This window comes from Syngnathus floridae, chromosome 3 (assembly GCF_059516105.1).
Source record: "Syngnathus floridae isolate MCC-2025c chromosome 3, RoL_Sflo_1.0, whole genome shotgun sequence".
In the NCBI taxonomy this organism is placed as follows: Eukaryota; Metazoa; Chordata; class Actinopteri; order Syngnathiformes; family Syngnathidae; genus Syngnathus; species Syngnathus floridae.
Window position 1 is genome coordinate 1,293,725 of NC_142415.1, and position 27,621 is coordinate 1,321,345.

Genomic DNA, 27,621 nt, shown 5'->3' on the forward strand with positions numbered 1-27,621 from the left:
AACTCAAACATATAGTAAAAAAGGGTAAGAGGCTAGAGGTCTGAAATGCAGTTTGGTGGAAAAGTTGAGTGATCAATTCTCCTTGTTCCAAAATCCGGATTCTGTTTAAAAGAACAGTCTGGCCTAAAGAATGGAGATGACGACGCCCTAAAAATGGCTCCTCTCTCCTGCACCAAGGTCTGCATCTCCTAGCCTGTCTTTGAGCTTAAAATTTGACTAAATCCAGTTTGAAGATAGTCTAAATTCATCATAACGGACCTAGGGTTAATCTCATAAAGAATAAAATCTATCTTCGTCTAATCGGCGTTCTCGACCCACGGCAGTAGCCGCAGGGGCCATACCCCTGACGGGGAAAGCCCACCGGGCGAGAGAGAGCGATGCTCTTTGTCCGAACGAACCTCTTATACCAGTCCAGTTCGTGGGTACTTTGCCTGCTTGGTCACGTACCAGTTTTTTTCCATGACGTCATACATTGGCCTCAGATGACCCAAATGCTTCCAAATAGACTGCACCTGCATCTCAGCCGGTCTCAACCGGATTCAACCAGATGAGGTGACCATGTTCTCACGGAAGTAAAGATTTTCTCAGGGATGCTTCATCCTGTTTCCCACTCCCAAATCTTGTCAACTGTCCATCAACGTGAATTTTGCAAATGTTTTTTCTCTGACTTGTGTTCCGTCAAACAGCATTTTGTTTCGGCTTCAACTGGATGCACGTGACCGAGGTCACGCTCATATGTAGAATCTCAGTCTTCCACCACTTAGTATCACCATTAACCCTTTCCGCCTCCTTGTCTTCGCTCACATTCATACATTCATGTGTAAATGGAACATCAATAGTGCGTACATGTTTGATACTGATCAACCATTGTGACAATACTAACACATACTTTCACAATAGTCAATTTACCACATAATCATAACTATGATGGTGGATTCTCTTAGTTAGCAGGTTAAAACACTCAAGCATCTTCAAAACGTATTTTGACAAGCTGGTGACCTCTAGGTCAAGCTCAAGCGTGGGATTGTAGTCTTCCACCCACGGTATCACTGTCAGCCCCTTGTCCTTACTCAACTCTTAATACATTCATGTGTAAATGAAACATCAGTGCTATGACGCTGCTTAAGTTGCTACTAACTATACAATATTGCAAAACAAAATAAAATAAAATAAAATAGGCGGCTCGGTTGCGCACTGGGTAGCATGTCCGCCTCACAGTTAGGAGGGTGCGGGTTCGATTCCACCTCCGGCCCTCCCTGTGTGGAGTTTGCATGTTCTCCCCGGGCCCGCGTGGGTTTTGTCCGGGCACTCCAGTTTCCTCCCACATCCCCAAAACATGGTTGGTAGGCCGATTGAGCGCTCCAAATTGTCCCTAGGTGTGAGTGCGAGTGCGGATGGTTGTTTGTCTCTGTGTGCCCTGCGATTGGCTGGCAACCGGTTCAGGGTGTCCCCCGCCTACTGCCCGTTGACGACTGGGATAGGCTCCAGCACGCCCGCGACCCCCGTGGGGACTAAGCGGTTCAGAAAATGGATGGATGGATGGATGGATGATATATCTAGTCTGACATCAGCGGCGCACGTAGTGTCGAGTTACATGGTGGATAGGATGGTAAAAGATGGTGGGTGAGTGTGTATTGGATTTGGCCCAGACGAACTGGCTAAGATGAAATTCCAAAGCTTGACATGGAAGACCTGAAGAAGAGGGCCTGAGTAGGGGTTACTTAAAAGTTAGTTTTTCAAAATTAACTATTGTTAAATTGGTAAAGGGGAATTTGTTGGTTGAACCAGTAAACCTCCATTCCCGTTCCAAATTTTACCAGAAGATGGTGCCAAAGTCAGATTGACCTAACATAGTAAATTAAGTTTAAAAAGTCATTGATTAGATGAAGACTTGTTCTGAGGCACAGCTAGATATATCAAATAAATGTAATATGAACAACAATTTTAACGAACCATCGGTGTCACTCCAAATCATTAAATCCACCGTAATAGTCATCCTCTGTGTCAAAAAAACCCAACAAAAAAACAGCTTTCGATTCCGGACCTACGTGCGCCGCTGACTTCAGCCTTGTTGTCAGTTGGCGGCTCCAATTATTCTACAGATCTACGTATATAACTATATCGTAGCGTTACCAAAGTAACAGGCAAGACGTGGGTTTGGTAACCGGCTCTTTATTTCACAAATCAAGAACTCAACATGTGAGCCAACACACGCAAGTGCCCTGGATCGCTCTTTCCACGCCCCCCCCCCCTAACCCCCCCCCTGCTGCCTTCACGGCCTCCCTAGAAAATTGGAAACTACTGAAGTCTAACAACATACACGTTGCTACTCTAAATACATATCAAATGACTATAACATAAATAACAAGTCTACCGAATAATCTGTGTCACTCCAAATCATTAAGTCTCCTGACTTCGCAAGTCAGTGAATGGAACTCATTGTCTGTCAGGCTCCAATTATTCCACAGCCATAGTGCGCCCTCATGCGGTTTAAAGTGAAAATAACATGTGAAGTGATCAACTATACTAGTAAGTAAGTAAAGTGTTAATGATCAAGTAAAAAGTTTGTGAAAAAATTCACATATAAGTTGCTCCTGAGTATAAGTCGTCCCCCACCCAAATTCGGGGGAAAAACGCGACTTATAGTCCGAAAAATACGGTATCACAGCAAAATTAAATCAAACATTTCAAAATGTTCATTAATGCACTCAGTACTTGGTTGGGAATCTTTTGCACGGATTACTGCATCAATGCGGCGTGGCATCGAGGCAATCAGCCTTTGGCATTGCTGAGGTGTTATGGATGCCCAGGATGCTTCAATAGCAGCCTTTAGCTCGTTTGCATTGTTGGGTCAGGTGTCTTTCAGCTTCTTCTTCACAACACCCCACAAAATCTCTATGGGGTTCAGGTCAGGGGAATTGACAGGCCAATCGAGGACAGTAATGCCATGGTCAGTACACCATTTACTGGTGGTTTTGGCACTGTGGGCAGGTGCCAGATCATGCTGGAAAATGAAATCATCATCTCCATAGAGCTTTTCAGCAACCGGAAGCATGTAGTGCTCTAAAATGTCTTGGTACACAGCTGCATTTACTCTGGACTGGAAACACAGTGGACCAACACCAGCAGCTGACATGGCTCCCCAAACCATCGCTGACTGTGGGCACTTCACACTGGATTTCAAGCAACTTGGATTTTGCTCCTCTCCACCCTTTCTCCAGATTCTGGTGCCTTGACTTCCAAATGAAATACAAAACTTGATTTCGTCTGAAAAGAGGACTTTGGACCACTCTGCAACTGTCCAGTGCTTCTTTTCCATAGCCCAAGTCAGACGCTTCTTCCGTTGTCTTGAGTTCAGAAGTGGCTTGACCATTGGAATACGGCTATTGTAGCCCATTTCCCGGACACGTCTGTGAACAGTGGCTTTTGATACCTGGACTCCAGCTTCAGTCCACTGTCTTTGAAGCTCCCCCAAATTCTGGAAGTGACTATACTTCGCAATGCTGTTAAGGCTGTGGTAATCTCTCTTGGTTGTACAGCGTTCCATGCCATATTTCCCCCTTCAAACAGACTTTTTGTGGATGTGCTTTGAAACTGCACTCTGTGAACAGCTTGCTCTTTGAGAAATTTCTTTTTGTGTCTTACCCTCCTGATGGAGGGTGTCAATGATGGTCCTCTGGACAGCAGTCAGATACAGCAGTGTTTTTCAAGGCTCAGGAAACCCTTGCAGGTGTTTCGAGTTAATTAGACGATTCAAGTGATTAGTTGAATACCCTACCAGTATACTTTTTCATGATATTCTAATATTTTGACAGGATATTTGAATTTTCTTAAGCTGTATGCCATAATCAGCAATATTAGAATAACAAAAGGCTTGCAATATTTCCGTTGATTTGGAATGAATCCAGAATTGTTGTTGTTTTAAATGCATTCCAGAAAATAAAGAACTTCATCACAATATTCTAATTTTCTGATACAGTCCTGTATACTTAGGTCCTAGAATATTCAGAGCCTTATAAACCAATAGAAGTATTTTAAAATTAATTCTTTCGCAGACAGGAAGCCAGTGTAAGGACCTCAGAATTGGAGTGATATGATCAATTTTTCTTGTTTTAGTGAGAACTCGAGCGGCAGCATTCTGAATCAGCTGCAGCTGTCTGATTGATTTTTTAGAAAGGCCTGTGAAAACCCCGTTGCAATAATAAAGTTTACTAAAAACAAAAGCATTGACAAGTTTTTCCAAGTCTTGCTGAGACATAAGGCCTTTAATGGTTGATATGGTCTTCAGGTGGTAGTAGGCTGACTTTGTAATAGTTTGAATGTGACTGTTAAAATTCAAGTCTGAGTCCATAACTACACCAAGATTTCTATCTTGGTTTATGGGCTTTAACATCACTGAGTGAAGCTGAGTGGTGACTTTAAATCGTTCATCTTTGGCTCCAAAAAAGATCACTTGAGTTTTCTCTTTGTTTAATAGGCGAAAGTTCTGGCACATCCAGTCATTGAGTTGTTCAATGCATTTAATCAGTGTTCGTATGGGATTATAATCTCCTGGTGATATGGTGATATAAATTTGTCCATCCATCCATCTTCTTCCGCTTATCCGGAGTCGGGTTGCGGGAGCAGCAGCTTTAGGGGGGACTCCCAGACCACCCTCTCCCCAGCCACTTCATCCAGCTCATCCTGAGGGGTCCCAACATGTTCCCAGGCCAGCTAAGAGACATAGTCTCTCCAGCGCGTCCTGGGTCGTCCACGGGGTCTCTTACCATTGGGACATGCCCGGAACACCTCCCCAGGGAGGCGTCCAGGAGGCATCCTGATGAGATGCCCGAGCCACCTCATCTGGCTCCTCTCAACGTGGAGGAGCAGCGGCTCTACACTGAGTCTCTCCCGGATGACCGAGCTTCTCACCTTAACTTTAAGGGAGAGCCCGGACACCCTGCAGAGGAAACTCATTTCGGCCGCTTGTATCCTGGATCTCGTTCTTTCGGTCACGACCCATAGCTCGTGACCATAGGTGAGGGTAGGAGCATAGAGCGACCGTTGAATTGAGAGCTTTGCCTTTTGGCTCAGCTCTCGCTTCACCACGACAGACCGATACAGAGTCCGCATTACTGCCAACACTGCACCGATCCGTCTGTCGATTTCACGCTCCCTCCTGCCCTCACTCGTGAACAAGACCCCAAGATACTTGAACTCCTCTACTTGGGGCAGGATCTCATCTCCGATCCGGAGAGGGCATTCCACCCTTTTCCAACCATGCCTCTTTACAGCCTCTTTAACTATACAGAATTAACAGAAGTTGATGTGAAACTTTCTTTAATCATCTGGTTCACTCTTTACAGTGTCAATTGAATTTTTTTAAAGTTAGGAGGAATTTGAAGGCTATTTACATTAGAGGTGTCAAACAGTACAGCTCTGTAAACAAACTGTGTGTGTTTCTGCACGTGTCACCACAGGAGCCCATCCTCTCAGGGAATGTTTTCTCTGCGGGAAATGGTTCGATTTGTTAACATGCTGATTGTCTTCCGCTTTCTGCGCATCATACCAGATATTAAGGTAGGTATCAGTTGGGGGGTGGGACATGCCAAACACCTCACCAGTGAAAAATGTTATTTATTGTATGTAGTGCTCTCCATCAGTGATCCCCAACCTTTTTAGCACTACGAACCGCTTTATTGTCAGACAATATTTTCACGAACCAGTGTTTGATGATCACAATTTTTTTTCAAAGAGAACTTCTAAAAAACATTCTAGAATAAACGATTCTAATCAAAAGCCAAAAGCATCAATAAATCAAATAATCACAACTGTACATTGTTTTTAGACATTTTATTTGCAAAGATCATCCATTTGAACTACAATCCCATTTCTGTAAAACAGACCAACCATAATTTTAAACGTCACGGTACTGTTCTTCCAGCCAATCATATAGTGTGACGTCTTCAAAAGTGATCTGAACACCAAGGGGATAAATGCAACAAAATAAAATGATATGACCAGCATAAAAACAATGGTATTGTGGTGCCAAAGGCAAGGAGACGCAGGAGCTGTGCCGTGAAAGACTACTGAACATACTCGTAAAACGAAGGGAAAAGGAAGAACAACAACATAAGTGCATTACCATATAAACCACATTCTCAACATACTAGTAAATATTTTTATGTATAGAAGCCACGGAGATTCGCTGATGGTGTGGGGGTATAGTCACCTGACTTGTGTGCTGGCAGCAGGGGATTGATTTCTGCTCAGTGATAGTGTGCATGTTGGTATGACAGTTTTTTTGTCTCTGTGCCCTGCGACTGGCTGGCAAACAGTTCAATGTGTAGTCTGCCTTTCAGGTGGGGCACTGACATCCACCTCACATTTCAGAGGTACATGTTTAGATTCTGCCCTACTGTGGAGTTTGCATGTTCTCCCCGTGCCTGCGTGGGTTTTCATTAGGGTGCGCCAGTTTCCTCCAAACATTCCAAAAACATGCATCGTAGGCCGATTGACCACTTCAAATTGTCCGTAGGAGTAATTGTGAGTGTAAATAGTTTATCTATTGTGCCCACAATAGGCTGGCAACCAGTTCAGGGTATTCCCCGCCTAACGCCCAATGACTACATACTGATAGGCTACACCAGGGGTGTCAAACTCATTTTTGTCGCGGGCCGCATCGTAATCGTAGTTTCCTTTGGAGGGCCATTATGACTGTCAACGTCATACATTATATACAGTATAGGCTACCTATGGGTTACACCATCCCCTTGACCCCTCGTGAGGATTACCAGTTGGGAAGATGATGAAGATGGAACCAGGGAGCACCACCCTCAAATTTTGAACTATTGTATACAATGATAATGAAAGCAATACTGGTTCTTGTTCTTATGGTCGTTTGTCAAGAGTTTTTTTTTAACTTAAGACAATTCTAAATTGTTGCTTTAAGCTTTTTTAGTAAATGTGTTGCATGTGATTAGCTAACCAATACAGAAGTCTCATGTATTGTTTAACTAAGTAGTTATTTTCCATGCACTTACACAAGTATTTTGTTCTACAGCTAATGGCTTTAGTTGCAAGTACTTTGCTGGATCTGGTGAAAAACCTAAGAGCCTTTGCAGGGATACTGGTGGTGAGTTAAACAAGAAAAATCCATTATCATTTCATCTTTTCCATTATCCATAACTTTTAGATGGCAAATGTTAATAGGTATTTATGACTAAAACCACACTCAGCAGAATGTCTTGCTGTTTAGTTTTGTGTAAAACATAGACTGATTTCACATGTGCTGTACTTACTGTTTGTGCTGACCAAAATGGTTTCAGATGCGTCTCATTATAATCAGATTATTTACAAAGCCTCTAATTAATTGGATGTTATTCATCACAGTCATAACATTTTATTAGCCTAATGCCGTTATTATTAAAAGTTTCCGTTGTGGGTATTTTTGATTTACTTTTCTTTTAGCAATATCATAATGCATCAATGATTAGGATAATTTGGGTATGATTATTTGTATCCCAATTAAATTGTCACACTGTTTGATTGCTAGTATTTTATGTAGTTAGAAATCCAAACAAAGAACCGGCATGAAGCAGCTTTCTCAGATATGGATTATGCATCCATTCATCCATCCAACCACCCATCCAACCACCCACCAAACAATCCATCCATCCATCCATCCATCCGTCCATCCATCCATCCATCCATCCATCCATCCATCCATCCATCCATCCATCCATCCATCCATCCATCCATCCATCCATCCATCCATCCATCCATCCATCCATCCATTGAGCCATCCATCCAGCCATCCATCCATCTTTCTACCCAACCACCGACCCATCCACCCACCGCTTATCAGGGGTCGGGTCATGGAGGTGGCAGTTTCAGCAGAGAAAACAAAACTTCCCTCTCCCCAGCCACTTCATCCAGCTCTTCCAGAGGGATTCCAAAGCATTCATGGGCCATCTGAGAGACTTTGTCTCTCCAGCGTGTCCTGGGTTGTCTTTAGGGTCTCCAGTCAGCGGGATATGCCCAGAACACCTAAACCAGGGAGACGTCTAGGAGGCATCATAATCAGATTCATAAAAATCATTTTGGTGGCATGTGGCTGCTGACCACTGACTGACTGAGCTGCAATATACTTAATGCGCAAAAAATCATGACTTGAACTAGAGTGCAATATTCAATTTCAAGTTCTCTGCACACTGCCTATATGCACCTGTTTTTGTTTGAATCCTTGTCATGTGTTTGTGTCACAAATAATTTAATTTGTAAGATTTAACTCACATTGAAGTTTCTCTGTGTCAAGACTGTGTGTAAAACAAGTAAACATTCCGTTGATTAGCCAATGAAGGCTAACAATTGAGACCTGCAACTGTAGTAAATACATAAATAACATTAAGAACAATTGGCCTATTATTTTGATCAGGCCCAAGAAACCCTGTTCACCATTAGCGAACTTCAGGTGGCCCGACCCAGCCACGGGCCATCAGTGACTGACATTTATTCTCTCTGTAGGTGGTTTACTATATATTTGCTGTGTTTGGCATCTGGCTGTTTGAGGGGGTCATTAAACCACCAGCACATATGAGGTATTATTACACAAATGATTTAGGTATTTATTTAGTTTGTTTGTTATTAATGCAGTTAATACATAATTGTTTATAATAACAGCATTTTGGCTCTTGGCTCTATATTTGTGCTTTTAGCTTAAGTATCATTTTGCAATGGACTTTACTTTTATGTTTTCAGTGTGCCATATAATGCAACAATGGAAAACACCACCTCTAACTTCAGCCCTGAGTGTGGCACCTATGAACAGCTAGGCTACTGGCCAAACAATTTCGATGACTTTGCTGTAAGTATGTGCTTTGTTGGGAGCAATTTAGTGCCTCACTTTTTGCAATGCTTCTCCTATGGTATTAACTGTTTCAAATTAATTTCTCAGTTCTGCAAAGAAGTACGAGTTTTTTTTTTTCATTTTGTGGTGTAGCTTGTACTTTGGTAAAAATGGGGCCCAAAAGCATAAAACTGGGCTTGTTTAGCAGCATGGAAGCATTTGTTTAAGATCAGTCCACTGATTTAGCATTGTGTGGATTGACAATGTTCCCACTCATCTCATGGAAAATCTGGAAAGCTATTGTTTCAGCTTTTCAAATCACTGACTTGACTACTTTATTTTCCTTTAAATATGCAGTTACTTTTACTTTTAGTTATTAATATACACCAGTTGGTTGCCAACAATTAGCAGCCGTACATTGCTATGCCTTAACACTACAGCAGCCATGTTTGAAATTGGCACACTTTGGATTCTTGTTTGTACTTTGTAGTTCTCGATTTCCACCATTTATTCTTCTACTGATGTTTGACTGATTGCTGCGTAAAATTGAGATAGTAAAATTGGAAAAAAATAGCTTGTGACACCTGCTTTACTTTGATAAATGTATTATTACTCAAAGTGATACTGTAACCAATCTCAGTATTATATTTGACCAAACTGTCTCCTTTCAAAAATCTATTAAGACCGTAACTAAAACTGTGTTTTTTCACCTCCACCTAATATTGCTAAGATTCCTCCGATTCTTTCAACCCGTGAAGCGGAAATTATTATACATGCGTTTGTTACGTCGCACCTTGACTACTGTAACGTATTGTTCTCTGGTCTTTCTAAGTCTAGTATTAAAAGTCTTTAATTGGTATAACACGCTGCAGCGAGACTGCTTACAAGGAAAAGAAAAGTTTGATCATATTACCATGATACTAGCCAACTTGAATTGGATCCTGGGTGTGTGGCTGGCTGCCGTGCACGTAGAAAAAAAAAACCCTGCCATCCAGGAGTCGGAATGGCGGCCATGAGCGCCTCTGAGCAGTGTTACATTACACAATTTACACTCTGGACGTGTCACGTGCCTGCGTCACCTGCCTTCCAGCCACGCCCCCAATCAAGCCAATCACCAGCACCTGCCACTGCTTGTTAGGTCAGCCTTATTTAAACCCTGTGAATCAAGCCAGTAACTGTCGGTTTGTCTCCTTACCCTGCCCGTGACGCCACCACCGCGGCTCACTGTACTGAACGATTCCTATTGCCGACATTATCCGTGTACCGACCCAACTCGCCTTGCTCGCTGCCTGTCCTGACTGCTTGCCTATCCTTGACCATGCTCTGTTCGCCGCCTGCCTCGACCACCTGCTTGCCCCCGAACATGACTGCGCGCTGCACTCTTCTGCCCGGCGCGCTTGCTCTGCTGCTCTCTACGCCAGGCTGGCTCCTGCCGTCAGCCAGCTTGTCGCTCCGAGGCCATCACTCCGCTGCAACTCTGTCCCGGTCATCCGCCGGTTCCTGTTCCGCTGCCCAGCCAAGTCGGCAGTCCAGCCTTCCACGTCCCCTTTATCAATAAAGATTTGTGCTGCATTTGGTTGCCCTGCCTTGTTCGTGACAGATGTCCACTGAGCAATGCGCTGTAAACAATCGCAGCTAACAAGCTAAGCCAGCCTGAAAGGCTTCTTTGACATATACCAAGACGAGTTTATATAAACACAAAACTATTTAATGTTTCAACCAAAACCAACACACCTTTGCTGTCACAAGATGAAGATTGTTGTGTTGAATTAAGCCAATACGCTTCACCCACCCGGGCACGAAACACCGTATTGGCCCAAATATAAGACGACCTTGAATATAAGACGACCCCCTCTTTTTCAAGACTCAAGTTTGAAAAAATACTTTTTGAACACCAAATTTAATTTATATAGAGAAAATAATTACAGTACATCTGAAACAAATGATAATATATTCGAGAGAAAAAGCATGTTATTTTGCCTTATTCAAATCATGCAAAAACTGTCTATCACGTCTTAATATCTGAACATTTAAATATGTAAACTGAAGTGCAATCACATTTGTAAATGTATGGCTTCTGGTTTTTGAAATGTAAATCAACCAATCTACTGTGATAAAACAACAAAATTGCAATAACTGCATTAACCATCAAAGTGAAGTCTAACTGTAACTGTAGTCTTGAAACAAATCTGAATAAGGAAAAACATTGCAATAAAATAAGGCAAACTGCTACCGCTATTGTTGGGGAGCCTGAGGACTGTATAGGGGGTTCGCTCGCATGGTTATGCTCTTTTCGCCCACGGGTGTCGGTCAGAACACAGGAGGGAAAACGTGGTTCAGTTTTGATTACTTTACTGAATAATTGGTAAAAAAGTGACAGGCACTGTGGCTCATGGCAAACTGGCAAGAGGGTATAGGCACACGTTTGGTCGCAAGGATGTGAGAGCAGGTGTGTGTAGTGTACATGGGTGAGTCTTTGGGTGTGTGAATGTGATTCTTGTGTGTTTGATTATTGTATGAAACGCGTGAAGTGTGTGTCTGTGTGTGTGTGTGTGTGTGTGTGTGTGTGTGTGTGTGTGTGTGTGCAACATCGGAACCTTTCTAACAGCTATTTTTATTTTTATTCTTTGTGACAGTGTCACGTGCCGTCCCAGAGCACGCTCGGCTGGCAACTTCCCTCAGCCCCACCCCTTTCGTTACAGTAATGTCTGTTACCTGCTTCCTCTTGTTACCTTGTGTATTTCAGCCCTGCCCATCTGTTTCTCCCTGTCGGTGTCTACTGTTGTCTTCCGTCCCTGTCCGCCGCCAGTGTTGCTGTCGTCAAGTTTCCCCACGGTCTTGCCTGGAGGCTCACAGTCAGAATTTTATCCGTGTCCAAGTGGACTTCTGTCGGTCGGTCTGTCTGTTTGCTGGACGTGAGTCTCTATCCCGTCTGTGTCTACATTGCCCACCATCCTCCTTTCCAACTCTCTTTTCCCTTCAATAAACCCTGGTCCAAGTTGCTTTTGGTTGGCCTGGCTCCAATCGTTCCTGACAGACAGCGGTTCGCTTTGGCCCGGGGAGTTAAGTTCAGCATTCGCTTTAAAGATATCTGGCGCGTCTAGCGTTGTGAATGGATATAATGTCTAGACCCCGAATGTAAGCCGACCCCCACTTTTTCAGTCTTATTTCAATGCAAAAAACATCGTCTTATATTCGAGCCAATACGGTAATTATACAAGTCCAGGCTCTTGGGCGGTATCAAAGTCTTCCCACGTGTAGGTGCTCCTCTTAATAATCAAATAGTTCACAATGTTGTTATAGCTGACTTCTGAGAACAAACTGACATCGTTTGACCAGTCTGATTGTGGAAGTACATAGGGATCGTTCCCTCTAACCTTCTTGAGCTTTTCCTCAAATCCACTTCAAACGGTAGGCTCCAGCAATTCGATGTAATACACGGGTATCATAATTGAGAATGTTTTTAACACGACCACACGAGTGGACCTCCAGAGCGGATGTGCATGTTTCAATATTTCTTAAGGTGCGGATATCAAAGACTCAATATTAACAGAAGCATGTAGAACAGCCGAGCCTTGGCCAGGCCCACCAAAATTCACTCATTCAATGATAGGCATTAGCCTGTCAAGTGTACCTTCCTGGTGGAGCCTGTAATTCTACAAGGTGGAATTATACTTCAAAGGATGGTTGTTGTCGCTGCAAGATCCTTGTCCGGGTTCCTTTAAGTCAAGTGACATTGAAGGAAAGGTGCTTAATTCACTTGCACCCCTCAAAACCCGGACTGTTTTATTTCCTCACTCTGCCCCCTGGTTCTCCCCCCACCTACGCCAGCTGAAGGCCAAAGGTTGGCAGCTGGAGCAGCTCTTTAATAAAACTGGACTCACTGTACACAAAGAAATGCACCACGCACACATCCTCCTTTATAAGGACGCCCTCTCCTCAGCCAAATTTCAATATTTTACAGAAAAAATCAGCGCTGGTGCTGGTAATACCCAGGCCCTGTTTTCAGTAGTAAACAATTCCATCCACCCCCCTGACTCCCTCCTCCTACACTTCTACTCCACTGATCACTGTAACTCTTTGATGTCATTCTTCAACTCAAAAATATCCACTATCCACCAGCAACTGGCCCCCCACTCATCCAGCTGTCCGCCCCCTTTTGTTCCCAACCCCCCCATCTCTATGCCCTTCTCCTACTTCCAAATCCCCTCTGTCATCGATCTATCAAAACTCATCCGGACTTCCAAGCCATCTACCTGCCAACTCGACCCCCTCCCATCCTCCCTGGTTATAGCCTCCCTCCCCTCTCTATTACCCCTGATAACAGCCATCATTCACTCCTCTCTCACCTCTGGTTCTGTCCCATCATCGCTCAAGACTGCTGCTGTTACACCTCTATTGAAGAAACCTGGTTTAGACCCCAACATCTTCAATAACCTCCGCCCCATCTCCAACCTGCCATTCTCTCTGAAATTCTGGAAAAAGCTGTAGCATCACAGATTCAGGCCCACCTTTCCAAAAATAACCTTTATGAACAGTTTCAGTCCAAGCACTGGCTTCCCATCAAATACCGTATAGTCTACAAAATCCTTCTCAACACATTCAAAGTCCATAACCTTGCCCCCCCCCCCCCCCCCCCCAATATCCGTCTGACCTCATCCATACCAATATCCCCACCCAGTCCCTCAGATCTGCCTCCTCCATCAACCTCACCGTCCCCCCAGCTTGCTTATGGAGGCCATGGGGTCTAGGGCCTTCAGCCGCTCCACCCCACGTCTCTGGAACTCCCTCCCCCCTGACATCAGAAACATTGACTCAATCACCTCATTTCAATCCCATCTCAAAACCCATTTATTTAGACAGAAATACCCAAGTTGACCACCCTACTGCACTTGATGCTCTGCTGCAAGTGCTCTTGGCTTTTTAAACTGTGTCCTTTCTTGAATTGTTTTTATGCCTATGTGCGGCGACCTTGAGTGTCCTGAAAGGCGCCTTATAAATCAAATGTTTATTATTATTATTATAAACACACACAATTAATTATTGGGAATAAGATCCTGCACAGAACCCTCAAGCTCCCAGGCCTCTGGTGAAGAATCCAACCATTGAAGGAGATACTGTCCGGCTGAGGAAGTGTATATCTCGACAGAATTTTGAAAATATGGAAATTCAGATACATATTTGTAGAAGTGAATTGCCATAGTTTGTCAGCTCTGAATATGTGCAACTTTTTACTAGCTCTGTGATCCAATTTTGGGCTCCAACCCGAAAGTTGAGAACCACTGTTTGAAAACTTGCTACCACTGTTTGAAAACTTGCTAATATAACATATTCAGAGGATATCTATCTAAGGCTGCGGGTACTTGCTCATGCTGACAATTAAATATTTGCTCCCGCTGTTTTTTAGGGAGCCATCATTTTGCTGTATGATATCATGATAGTCAACAACTGGCAGGCCTTCATGGATGCGTATACCAGATATACCACTGAGTAAGAAAAAAGATAAACATCGAGCAGCAATTGGATATGATGTTGAACTAATTTAAATGTGTTAATGTTTCGCAGATGGTCGAAAATCTACTTTGTCTGTTGGTGGTTCACCTCCTCTGTCATGTGGGTAAACTTGTTTGTGGCACTCATCCTAGAGGTCAGTACACTCAATGCACAGACAAATCTGTTTGAATACATTTTGGCAAGAGGGAGTAAAAGAGTTTATAGTCAAAGCAAAGATGACACTAGGACAGGAGGTTTGGGCCCTCAGGTGATGCACAAATGGACAATACAATACTGTGTAAAAGTTTAAAGTTACCATTGTAGTATGTTATGTTATTTCACTCTGATTTTAATATGGTACACAGGAACAAAATAAACCATAAAAATATAAATTAATGCAAAATATACCTTGTATATACCAGGTGTAGGGAACCCTGGTCCAACGAGAGCTTTTACAGCCGAGGATGACCAACAATAAATAATGGTGTCGTAAGCATAAACATTGAAGAGGTAATTTGACAGATTGTCACACATTATTTATATGAATTGAGAATAAAATAGGTCCAAAGACAGAGCCTTGGGGGACACCTTTGTCAATCTCCAAGGGTGACGAATTTGATCCAGGCATTAGCGCACTGAGTTCTCCCAGATGGATAATTGGCAAACCATGATACTGTGTTTTTTAAGAGGCCAATCTGAGTGGGCTTCTTTATCAGTATAAGTGGTCCACTGTGTCAAATGCCTTGGACAGGTCTAAAAAAACGGGCAATACAGTGTTTCTTACCGTCTAAACAGAGGTCTCAAACTCAATTTACCTGGGGGCTGCTGGAGGCAGTCTGGGTGAGGCTGGGCCGCATCAGGGTTTCCACAAGAAAAGCGCTGATAAAACATTCCAATGTTCTCAAAAATCTTTATTTTTAACACAACATAATGAAATAAATAAATTAAAAATGAATAAATAAATAAATCTGTAATAATAAAGCGGCTCGGTGGTGCACTGGTTAGCACACTGGTGTGCACACTGGTTAGCATGTCCGCCTCACAGTTAGGAGGGTACAGGTTCGATTCCACCTCCGGCCCTCCCTGTGTGGAGTTTGCATGTTCTCCCCGTGTCGTGTGGATTTTCTCCGGGCACTCCGGTTTCCTCCCACATCCCATAAACATGCTTGGTAGGCCAATTGAGCACTCTAAATTGCCCCTCGGTGTGAGTGTGAGTGCGGATGGTTGTTCGTCTCTGTGTGCCCTGGAATTGACTGGCAACCAGTTCAGGGTGTCCCCCACCTACTGCCCGATGACAGCTGGAATAGGCTCCAGCAGGCCCGCGAACCCCGTGGGGACAAAGCGGTACAGAAAATAGATGGATGGATGGATAATAAATAACATTAATGATCATACAGCAGATACAGACAACTGAAGAAACCACATATTGACTGGCTGACTAGAAAAACGTTGATAAAACATTCCAATGTTCACAAATATCTTTATTTTTAACACAAAATAATAAATTAGATACATCCATCCATCCATCCATCTTCTTCCGCTTATCCGGGGTCGGGTCGCGGGGGCAGCAGCTTTAGGAGGGACTCCCAGATTTCCCTCTCCCCAGCCACTTCATCCAGCTCATCCCGGGGGATCCCAAGGCGTTCCCAGGCCACCTGAGAGACATAGTCTCTCCAGCGCGTCCTGGGTCGTCCCCGGGGTCTCCTACCGGTGGGACATGTCCGGAACACCTCCCCAGAGAGGCGTCCCAGGAGGCATCCTGATAAGATGTCCGAGCAACCTCATCTGGCTCCTCTCAACGTGGAGGAGTAGCGACTCTACTCCGAGTCTCTCCCGGATGACCGAGCTTCTCACCCTATCTCTAAGGGAGAGCCCGGACATCCTGCGGAGAAAACTCATTTCGGCCGCTTGTATCCGGGATCTCGTTCTTTCGGTCACGACCCATGGCTCGTGACCATAGGTGAGGGTAGGAGCGTAAATCGACCGGTAAATTGAGAGTTTTTGCCTTTTGGCTCAGCTTTCTCTTCACCACAACGGACCGGTACAGGGTCCGCATTACTGCCGACGCTGCACCGATCCGCCTGTCGATCTCGCGCTCCATCCTCCCCTCACTCGTGAACAAGACTCCAAGATACTTGAACTCCTCCACTTGGGGCAGGATCTCATCCCCGAGCCGGAGAGGCCATTCCACCTTTTTCCGATCGAGGACCATGGATTCGGATTTGGAGGTGCTGACCCTCATCCCGACCGCTTCACACTCGGCTGTGAACCGTTCCAGCGAGAGCTGGAGATCACGGCCTGAAGAAGCCAACAGCACCACGTCATCTGCAAAAAGCAGAGACGCAATGCTCAGGTCCCCAAACCGGACCCCCTCAACGCCTCGGCTGCTCCTAGAAATTCTGTCCATAAAAATTATGAACAGAATCGGTGACAAAGGGCAGCCTTGGCGGAGTTCAACCCTCACTGGGAACGAATCCGACTTACTGCCGGAAATGCGGACCAGACTCTGGCATCGGTGATACAGGGACCGAACCGCTCTTATCACTTGGCTCGGCACCCCGTACTCCCGAAGCACCCTCCACAGAATCTCCTGGGGACACGGTCGAACGCCTTCTCCAAGTCCACAAAACACATCTGGACTGGTTGGGCGAACTCCCATGCACCCTCGAGGATCCTGCCGAGGGTGTAGAGCTGGTCCACTGTTCCACGGCCAGGACGAAAGCCACACTGCTCCTCCTGAATCCGAGGTTCGACCTCCCGACGAACCCTCCTCTCCAGCACCCCTGAATAGACCTTACCGGGGAGGCTGAGGAGTGTGATTCCCCTGTAATTGGAACACACCCTCCGGTCCCCCTTCTTAAAGGGGGAACCACCACCCCAGTTTGCATATCCAGAGGCACTGTCCCCGATGTCCACGCAATGTTGTAGAGGCGTGTCAGCCATGACAGCCCCACAACATCCAGAGCCTATAAGAACTCCGGGCGGATCTCATCCACCCCCGGGGCCTTGCCACCGAGGAGTTTTTTAACTACCTCAGTGACTTCGACCCCAGACATTGGAGAATCCGCCTCAGAGTCTCCAGGGCCTGCTTCCTCAATGGAAGGCGTGTAGGTGGAATTGAGGAGGTCTTCGAAATATTCTCCCCACTGACTCACGACGTCCTGAGTCGAGGTCAGCAGCACGCCATCCCCACTGTAAACAGTGTTGACGTTGCACTGCTACCCCCTCCTGAGACATTCTCCATGGCCTCACCAAACTCCTCCCACGCCCGGGTTTTTGCCTCAGCAACCGTCAAAGCCGCTTGGCCATCCAGTACCTCTCAGCTGCCTCCGGAGTCCCGCAGGCCAAAACGGCCCGATAGGACTCTTTCTTCAGCTTGACGGCATCCCTTACCGCCGGTGTCCACCAGCGGGTTCGGGGATTGCCGCCACGACAGGCACCAACGACCTTACGGCCACAGCTTCGGTCGGCCGCGTCAACAATGGAGGCGCGGAACATGGTCCACATAGACTCAATGTCCCCCGCCTCCCCCGGGACGTGGGAAAAGCTCTGCCGGAGGTGGGAGTTGAAGCTCTTCCTGACAGGAGATTCTGCCAGACGTTCCCAACAGACCCTCACAGAGCGGTCTGCCAGGTCGGACCGGCATCTTCCCCCACCATCGGAGCCAACCCACCACAAGGTGGTGATCAGTTGACAGCTCCGTCCCTCCCGAGTGTCCAGAACATGCGGCCGTAAATCCGATGACACGACTACAAAGTCAATCATCAAACTGCGGCCTAGGGTGTCCTGGTGCCAAGTGCACATATGGACACCCTTATGTTTGAACATGGTGTTCATTATTGAAAATCCGTGTCGAGCACAGAAGTCCAATAATAGAACACCGCTCGGGTTCAGATCGGGGGGGCTGTTCCTCCCAATCACGCCCTTCCAGGTCTCACTCTCATTGCCCACGTGAACATTGAAGTCACCCAGTAGAACGATGGAGTCCCCAGAAGGAGCGCTCTCCAGCACTTCCTCCAGGGACTCCAAGAAGGGTGGATACTCTGAGCTTCCGTTTGGTGCATAGACACAAACAACAGTCAGGACCCGTCCCCCCACCCGAAGGCGGAGGGAGGCTACCCTCTCGTTCACCGGGGTGAACCCCAATGTGCAGGCGCCCAGCCGGGGGGCAATAAGTATACCCACACCTGCTCGACGCCTCTCACCGTGGGCAACTCCAGAGTGGAAGAGAGTCCAGCCCCTCTCAAGAGGGCTTGTACCGGAACCCAAACTGTGCGTGGAGGCTAGTCCGAGTATATCTAGTCGGAATTTTTCTGCCTCGCACACCAGCTCGGGCTCCTTTCCAGCCAGAGAGGTGACATTCCATGTCCCAAGACCCAGCTTCTGCAGCCGGGGATCAGACCGCCAAGGTCCCTGCCTTTGGCCGCCGCCCAGCTCACACTGCACCCGACCCCTTTGGCCCCTCCCACAGGTGGTGAGCTCATGGGAAGGGGGACCCACGTTTCCTTTTCGGGCTGTGCCCGGCCAGGCCCCATGGGCGAAGGCCCGGCCACCAGACGCTCGCCTTCGAGCCCCGCCTCCGGGCTGGGCTCCAGAGGGGGGCCCCGGTGACCCGCGTCCGGGCGAGGTAAAACGAAGTCCACTTATTTTTCTCATCATAAGGGGCTTCTGTGAGCCGTGCTTTGTCTGGCCCTTCACCTAGGACCCGTTTGCCATGGGTGACGCTACCAGGGGCATGAAGCCCCTGACAACATGGCTCCTAGAATCAAAGGGGCACGCAAACCCCTCCACCACGATAAGGTGACGACTCACGGAGGGGAAATTAAATACATAAATTAAAAAAGAATAAAAAATTAAAATAAAAAAACGCCTGCTTTAGCAATTATCTCACTGACGACTCCATTCCACTTTTAACGTATTCCAAATACAGTCGTATGCAAAGGTTTGGGCACCCCTGATCATTTTCAAGATTTGCCTTTATAAATCATTGGTTGTTCGGATCAGCAATTTCAGTTAAATATATCATATAGCAGACAAAAAACAATGATATTAGAGAAGTGAAATGAAGTTTCTAACATTTAGAGAACGTGTGCATTCATTACCTAAACAAATGTAGGCAGGTGCATAAATTTGGGCACCCGAACAGAAAAATTACACCAATATTTAGTAGATCCTCCTTTTGCAGAAATAACAGCCTCTGAACACTTCCTATAGCTTCCAAAGAGATTCTGGATTCTGGTTGAAGGTATGTTTGACCATTCTTCTTGACAAAATATCTCCAGTTCAGTCAGGTTTGATGGTTTCCGAGCATGGACACCACATATTTTCAATAATATTTAGGTCTGGGTACTGAGATGGCCATTCCAGAACATTGTACTTATTCTTCTGGATGAATGCCTTAGTAGAATTTGAGCAGTGTTTGGGGTCGTTGTCTTGTTGAGGTATCCAGCCCTTGCGGAACTTCAACATTGTCACTAATTCTTGAACATTGTTTGTAAGAATCTGCTCAATCCATGTGACCTTCAACTTTAACAGGATTGCTAGTACCTGCACTGGCCACACAGCCCCACACACAGAATGATGGAACCACCACCAAATTTGAGTGTGGGTAGCAAGTGTTTGTCATGGAATGCTGTGTTCTTCTTCCTCCATATATACCGCCCCTTATGTCCAAATAACTAAATTTTAGTTTCATTAGTTCACATCACCTTATTCCAAAATGAAGCTGGCTTATGCAAATGAGCTTTAGCATACTGTTGGATTTTGTCCACAATTTAGGGAGCACACTGTCTCCGCCTCACGGCAAAAGCCATTGCCAATCACCTGTTATCCAATTTACTCACTGCGTGCTCGTTTGATTTCTTCAGATTTAGGAAAATGCTAAGACACTGAAGCAGAAATTAGACTTACACAGGTTGGTTGAGTTCAATCATAGTTCTTGTTCAGAAAGCTCTGTTTTCAGGAAAGTACAATGCAGCGCTGGGCCTTTTTGGCAATAATGCTTAAGAGCAGAACGTCTCCGCTAAGAAAAAAGGCAACGTTCAAGGTTCTTTGGTCAGCTTATATTCAGTTGCACATGCCAGTGTGTTTTATTTCCAAGTGACCTTCCCATAAACATTCTCCTCCATTCTTGCACATACACTGTCGCACCTCATCCATTCTTTCAATTTTGTCATTTTGTACGGAATTATGTGAGCTTTTGGCTGTGGCATCATCAATTTATTAATGTTTCCTGACTATGCAAAGTTTGTTCTTTTGATACTCCATGTCTTTGCTTACATCATTATATTCTTAGTTTAATCATGCTTCCAACCATATTTTTTCTTTGTTAAGCAAAATATTTCCCTCTGTGCAGAACGTTCAGTAGTAATCGAAAAGCTGGCGTCTAGCATTAGGCAACATATGACGTTTAATCAAAACACAAGATATAATCAAGTACTGAACATTCTAGACAACTCTGGCCGTGTCCATTGTCAAACGCACCTCTTGCATTAAGGTGCCCCCGGCTTCCCGGTAACGGGTTTGTTTTAGCCGGGTTCGGAGATTCGTCCGTAATCTAACCACCCGAGTTAAATTAACTCCACCGGAATCAATCTAATTTCTGTACGACGCCAATCCCTCTCAAGTCACCCGAAGCTCGAGCCGAGTAACTCAATTCGAGACAAGACTTCGAAGTGACCGCATCGTATTGATGGCTCCCCGCTAGTGTTTGAAGTTCTTATTTTGTTACGGATATTTTTTAGATGTCTTTGTTAAGACCTCAGGGATTCGTTTGTATAGCGCACCCAAGCACTAGTTTTGCCGAAGTAAATGTTGATATGGGTCCGTTCCACTTGGTCGCTCATGCAGCGAGCCGACCAACTTTTTCATTCGAAAGAGAATCGAATTAATAAAAGTGTGACAATAATAGCATTTAAGAAGAAAATTAATGCACTTTATATGATTAATTCCAACTTCTCATACGTAGATCTAGCACTTCCCCGTCGGAGTTCTTCACCCCACTTAATTGCTTTAAAAAGAATAGCGACTTTCTTAAACCGAATAAAAATGTCGTGCTCTATTTAGATTTGCCCAATAATTAATTTGGAAGGCAAGTCTATTTTTGATCGTGTCCCATTTAACTTTTGACGCGGCCCGACAAATTTAGGAACTGGGCCGCGCCCGATGGACAATCGAAATACTTTTATCCTCCACCAACTTCACTGATTTATTTTAATCGTCGTCGTTATGTTATTTAGAGGAAGTAATTTCTCAACCGAATTCACTTTTAACGAAATCAACTCTTCCGTTAAATATTTACGAAAGTTATTTAATTCTCTAACTTGCTCAGAGTTACTTTTTACGCGGCCCGTCAAAAAGGGGAAGCGGGCCTGAGCCTTTCAAATAGTTAAATAACTTTCCGTTCTACACAAACCAATAATCTGATTTAAACACTTCCTTTAATTTATTCAGATGAAATAACTTTCGAACGGATCGAAATTCACTCGTGGCTCAAATAACTACGGAAGTTATTTAAGTCTCTAACTTGTTCGGAGTTCCTTTTTACGCGGCCCGTCAAAAAGGGGAAGCGGGCCTGAGCCTTCGGTTGCATATTCAGTACAAATCCGCGCACAACGAAGTAAGTAATATATAAAACACATTTATTGAAGAAACATGGAATAGAATTACAAATCTCAATTACTCCAGAAACTGAACAATTTCACTCACTGATACCCGTGTTAATAAAATCATTCAATCCCAGAACAATTCGATTGCAAAACACAGTTCATAAAAAAGGGAAGAGGTAAATACCAGCTGCGTGCTATTTTTGGTGGAAGCAAAGTCGAGTGATCAGTTCGATCTTGCTTCTAAAATCCAAATTAAAGAAACAGGCTGGCCATGAGGAAGCCGGCGGCCCGATGACTATTTCCCCTTCTCGCTAAAATACATAAAAAAGGTCATCCTCACCTATCTCTCCTATATAGTTGTCCAGTCCAATCTTTGGGAGTAAATCCAAGTTAATTTCAGTCCAGCGATCCTGCGTCTCACACAAAGATCTTCGGGACTTTGGAAAAAATCTTGAAACTCCTCCGGGCCTCTTCACGTATGAGCGCTCTTTTGGGGGGAAAAAGCCCTGAAGCTGCTCCTGCAGGACCTTTTATAGACCTCTCGGTCCCCCCCTCCCCTTTCTTTTCTCCTGTACTTTCCCTATAGGGTAAGACTGCCCAGTTTTCCCACGCCTATAGAAGGGACTGGCCAGCTTTCTCACGCCTATAGAGGGACTGGCCAGCTTTCTCACGCCTATAGAGGGAACTGGCCAGTTTCCCCACGCTTGGTTATCTGTGGCCTTCAGCAGCTGTTTCCGCCCTGACCACGCAGTACTTTCCACCAAATGCACAGCTAGTGGCAAAACCTTTCACTTCCCCTTTTCTTCTCTTTCTCCTACATGAAAATAACTTTTTAAAGTTACGCTTCAATTCACTCTGAAATAAAAATCCAAACCCTTGACCTACTTTTCTAAACAATTTATGTCACGCCACTATTCTCATAGTGACGGGTCTCTTGATCGAATTGACAAATAATATTGCTTAAAGCGGTTACAGTATACATTTTTAGCCAAGCAAAAAAATCAAAAATAAAAATCACATTTGTGCTTCTCCAAACAATTTATGTCACGCCACTATTCTCATAGTGACGGGTCTCTTGATCGAATTGACAAATAATATTGCTTAAAGCTGTTACAGAATACATTTTTAGCCAAGCAAAGAAATCAAAAATAAAAATCACATTTGTGCTTCCCCAAACAATTTATGTCACGCCACTATTCTCATAGTGACGGGTCTCTTGATCGAATTGACAAATAATATTGCTTAAAGCGGTTTCAGAATACATTTTTAGCCAAGCAAAGAAATCAAAAATAAAAATCACATTTGTGCTTCTATGCGTGACTCACACTCTGACACCGTGCTACTCTTTTATTTCTATTTTACCATGTTTAGCTTATTGGCTCCTCTTTTGGTCTCACGTTTTGGTCTGGCGCCATCTTTTGGACAAATTTGGAATTTCAGCTCTGCCAATTTATTCCTGTGAACAATCCATATTCTACCATTTGCACCATCTCTACCCCCATGTTACATGACACCATGATTTAGAAAAAACATCAGGCATGCATTACACAGTTCCTTAAGGGTCATTAAGCTATTTAAGCAATATTTTAAGACATTTGTTATTTCGCAGTGCACAGAAATACATATTAAATCATGAAGTTGTAGCAACCTCTGTTATTACCTTATATCAAAAAATGTCTAGTTATGTCTTTCTTATTGATTGAATATGTGAATACACTTGTCTGCTTATATACTTTATCCAAAGAGGTGTGAGCGTCTCTGTTATTGTAGCTAGGCAGGTGTTTTTTTTGTTTGTTTTTTTGACCCTATTCCTTCAATACCTCAAGCGACTCTGTTTGTGGCATATGCGCAGAAAAGGCTTCTGCCGCATTATTCTCCCATACAGCATCTCCTTTTACAAAGTGCACTGAATAGTTCAACGATGCACAGTGTCACCATCTGGATGAATATCATGTTGTAGGTCTTTGGAGCCACTCTGTGGGTTGACTTTGACTGTTCTCACCATCCTTCGCCTCTGTTTATCTGAAATTTTTCTTGGCCTGCCACTCCGGGCCTTAACTAGAACTGTGCCTGTGATCTTCCATGTCCTCATTATGTTTCTCACAGTGCAAACTGGCAGCTGAAATCTCTGAGTTAGCTTTTTGTATCCTTCCCTTAAACCAGGGGTGGCCAACCTGCGGCTCGCGAGCCGCATGCGGCTCTTTGCCTGGTTTCATACGGCTCTTTTACGTTCATATCAACATTTGTGTTTATTTTTTGTGCGTGTTTGCTTCGCTTGAGTTCAATATGGTATTTTGGTCAAACGCGCATGCGCGTGAGGTGAAATCCCGCAAAGGAGGAGGGTGTCAAGCTCCATGGTGGATTGTATGATATAGACACACACACACACACACACACACACACACACACACACACACACACACACACACACACACACACACACACACACACACACACAGATATATATCAGATATCTCCTAACTGAAGGCACACTATTAGCCCTATGGTCGTCCAATGGTGAACTCGTTGCAGATGCTTCTGTAAAGGAAGATGTCTCAGTCCCTGTTTCGGTCACATCCTCCGCTGGGACTGTTGGCTCTGGTGCGGTTGAGTCCTGCACTTGTGAGGGTATGTGTACCGGTGTGTTGACACTGACAGGTGCATCAGGGAAATCTCTAAGTGACAGCTCCGCTGGTACTGACAGAGTCTGTAGGAGTTGATCAACATGTCTCCTCCATACACTATCAGACGTTTGGACAGTATAGGATACTGGTCCAGTTTGCGCAATAACAGTGGCAGGAATCCACTTCAGTTCGCCACGGTAGTTCCTTGCCAGCACAGATTTTCCTGGTTTAAAAACTCTTTCTTTGCCCTTCTGTTCTCTGCACCTAACCTGTTTCTCCTGTTGACATTGGACAATGTCCTTCACTCCTGAGGGCTGAGATGTCTTGGTGGTTGCATGTGGACTGTTGCGGTAGGTTAGTAGAAAGTTGTGCAGTCTCTGATGTAGTGTTCCTTGTCCTTGTGATGTTTTCAAGGCATGTTTCATGGTTTGACCAAACCTCTCAGCAAGCCCATTTGTTGCGGGGTGGTAGGGAGCTGACTTAATGTGTTGAAACACGTTAACTTGTAGGAACCCTGCCATTTCCTGTGAGACAAATTGAGGTCCATTGTCAGAGACTAGCTGTGCAGGAGATCCAAATCGTCTAAACAATTCTCCTAACTTTTTGATTGCCTTCTCTGCGGTGGTTGATCTCATGATAGCCCCCTCTGGCCATTTACAGTTTTTTTTTTTGAGTTTTTCCTTGCCCTTTTGGGAGCTTAAGATCAGGGGATGCTTTGAGAATAATTGTCAATTTTGGCTATGTGAAGCCCTTTGAGACAGTTTGTGATTTAGGGCTATACAAATAAACTTGACTTGACTTGACTACTGTGTGCATCAACAGCAACAAGGAACATTCTGTCCTCCACTGGTCCCGCAAAATCAATGTGCACTCGGTGCCATGGTCCTTGTAGGAATTCTCAGGGGTGAAGAGGCGCTAGTGGAGGATTCTTTCTGACTTTGTGGCATGATGGACAGCTTTGGGCCAACTCTTCAATCTGTTGATCCATGTTCGGCCACCAAAAATAGCTTCTCGCTATTTCCTTCATTCGTACTATTCCGCTGTGTCCCGAATACAGTTGCTGCAACACTTTTGTACCAAGTGACCGTGGAATGACCACCCTCCTCCCCCACAGCAAACATCCGGACTGGACAGACAGTTCCAATCTCCTCCCGAGGAAGGGCTTCAGGTTTGCGTTATCGCCAGCAGGTTGACCCTTGACGACGGCTTCGCGACAGGTAATGGCAGTCTGGATAAGCCATCTGCATTGCAGTGGAAGTCTGATTTGCAATATTTTATGTCATACGCATGTGCCGACCACAACAGAGCCCACCTCTGCAGTCGGGATGCAGCAAGAGACGGTAACCCAGTGTGTGGCCCGAGGATGGTTGTGAGGGGTCGATGGTCGGTTAGGAGCGTAAACTTCCTTCCATACAAGTATTGGTGAAATTTCCTAACTCCAAAACCATGGTCAACATTTCACGTGACTCTTTTTCTACATGCATTTGTAGGTAAGCCTGACTGAGATCTATCTTACTGAATTTTTGTCCCCCACTCAGTCCAGCAAACAGGTCGTCAATTAGGTGAAGTGGATAACACAGGGTTATGTATTACCTTGAAGTCTCCACAGGTCTCGAGTCCCCCATCTTTTTTTGGTACTGGAATGATGGGCGTGGCCCACTCACTGATGGTCACTGTTTCCAAAACTCCATTCTTGACCAGGGCGTCCAAGTCAGCTTCCACCTTGGGTCGGATTGCGTATGGCACTGGTCTAGCTTTCGTGAACACAGGCTTGCTCTCAGATTTGACATGTAACTTAATGGTTATATCTTTCATGCTGCCTAATTCGTCACGGAAAACCTCTTTGTGTTTCTCCAGTATTTCCTGTAGCGGAGAGGAACTGTGTGACAGCTTCCTTATCGCTTGCCAGTCCAGCCGGATTCTCTGTAGCCACGTACGCCCCATTATAGCAGGATGGTTTTCCTTGGTCACATGAGGGGGAAGCTTTTTGGTTTGCCCGTTGCACTGAACAATCACATCTGTCATCCTTTCCATGTGCACTCGATGTCCCGTATATGCCTTAAACACTGTGTCTGATGGACGTAGTGGGAGGTGCCTCATGTGTGCCCTATAGCTCTTGTGTGACACTAGTGATGCCTTTGACCCTGTGTCTATCTGCATTTTCACCACATGTCCCTCCAACTTGGGTTCATCCCAGTAGCCATCTGAGCTCTCACCTACACTCATTACCCGTATCGTATTTACAGGCACTGCTTCCTCTGAAGAATCACTATTTCTTTCATTATCATGGCGAACTGTGCGAACATGCATTTTCTTTTTGTATTTCACATTGTCTCTTTTGTTTTCAGTCCTTGAGCTTTTGTCTGTGCTCTATTTACTTCTGCATGCCCGCTCTGTGTGGCCTTTTTTTCCACAGTTACGACAGTCCATCTCTTTACACCAGCATGTTGATGCAAGGTGTCCAGATTTGCCAGAGTGAAAACATGGCCCTTGTGCATTTGGTTTATCGCTGTTGAGTTAGTGCACTCTTCCAGCACTTTAGTTGCTGGGCTTCCTGTGTTGCCATTTCCATTGTTACACTGATATTAATGGCCTTTTCCAAAGTCAAGTTTCTTTCTCTTCTGTGCTGTTTCGTTTCTGAGTCCGCATACCAGCCTGTCTCTCAAAGTGTCACTTAACACATCCTGGAACTCACAGTGTTCAGCTAGCTTGGGTAGTGCTGCTACAAACTGGGTGACCGACTCACCCTCCTCCTGGCTGCATCTGTGAAATCGGAATCTTTCTGCGATTACCAGGGGTTTCGGTGACAGATGGTTTGCCAGTACATCCACTATTTCTGTGTATGTTTTACTGCCTGGCTTTGCTGCTTGTAGTAGGTCGCGTAGCAGGTTAAACTTTTTTGGCCCTATTATACTAAAAAAAGTGGGTACTAACTTCTCCTCCTCTCGCCACAGCGAAGTAATCAAAACACTCGGTATACGAGCTCCATTGTTCAATACTCTCGTCAAAGGAACCAATTGAGCCAATTATTCCAGCCATTTTAAGCTCCTGTTTGTATGGCGCTGCTTTC

General features: G+C 44.9%; 1 protein-coding gene across 14 annotated transcripts in view; it reads left to right on the forward strand.

Annotated features, from left to right (window-relative positions):
* The window catches only part of tpcn2 (two pore segment channel 2), a 145,515-nt gene that overhangs the window by 109,227 nt on the left and 8,667 nt on the right, over positions 1 to 27,621 (forward strand). For 12 of the 14 annotated variants that reach the window (XR_015857511.1, XR_015857502.1, XR_015857506.1 and 9 more), the window contains 7 exons: positions 5,460 to 5,559; positions 7,043 to 7,114; positions 8,506 to 8,579; positions 8,740 to 8,845; positions 14,235 to 14,317; positions 14,393 to 14,474; positions 25,666 to 26,041. Coding sequence is in view for 1 of the 14 variants with exons in the window: in XM_088371121.1 (XP_088227247.1) it covers positions 5,460 to 5,559; positions 7,043 to 7,114; positions 8,506 to 8,579; positions 8,740 to 8,845; positions 14,235 to 14,317; positions 14,393 to 14,474 (517 nt within the window). In the remaining 13 variants the exon portion in view is untranslated. The remainder of the gene's footprint in view (positions 1 to 5,459; positions 5,560 to 7,042; positions 7,115 to 8,505; positions 8,580 to 8,739; positions 8,846 to 14,234; positions 14,318 to 14,392; positions 14,475 to 25,665; positions 26,042 to 27,621) is intronic. The other 2 variants (XR_015857505.1, XM_088371121.1) reach the window with 2 other exon arrangements.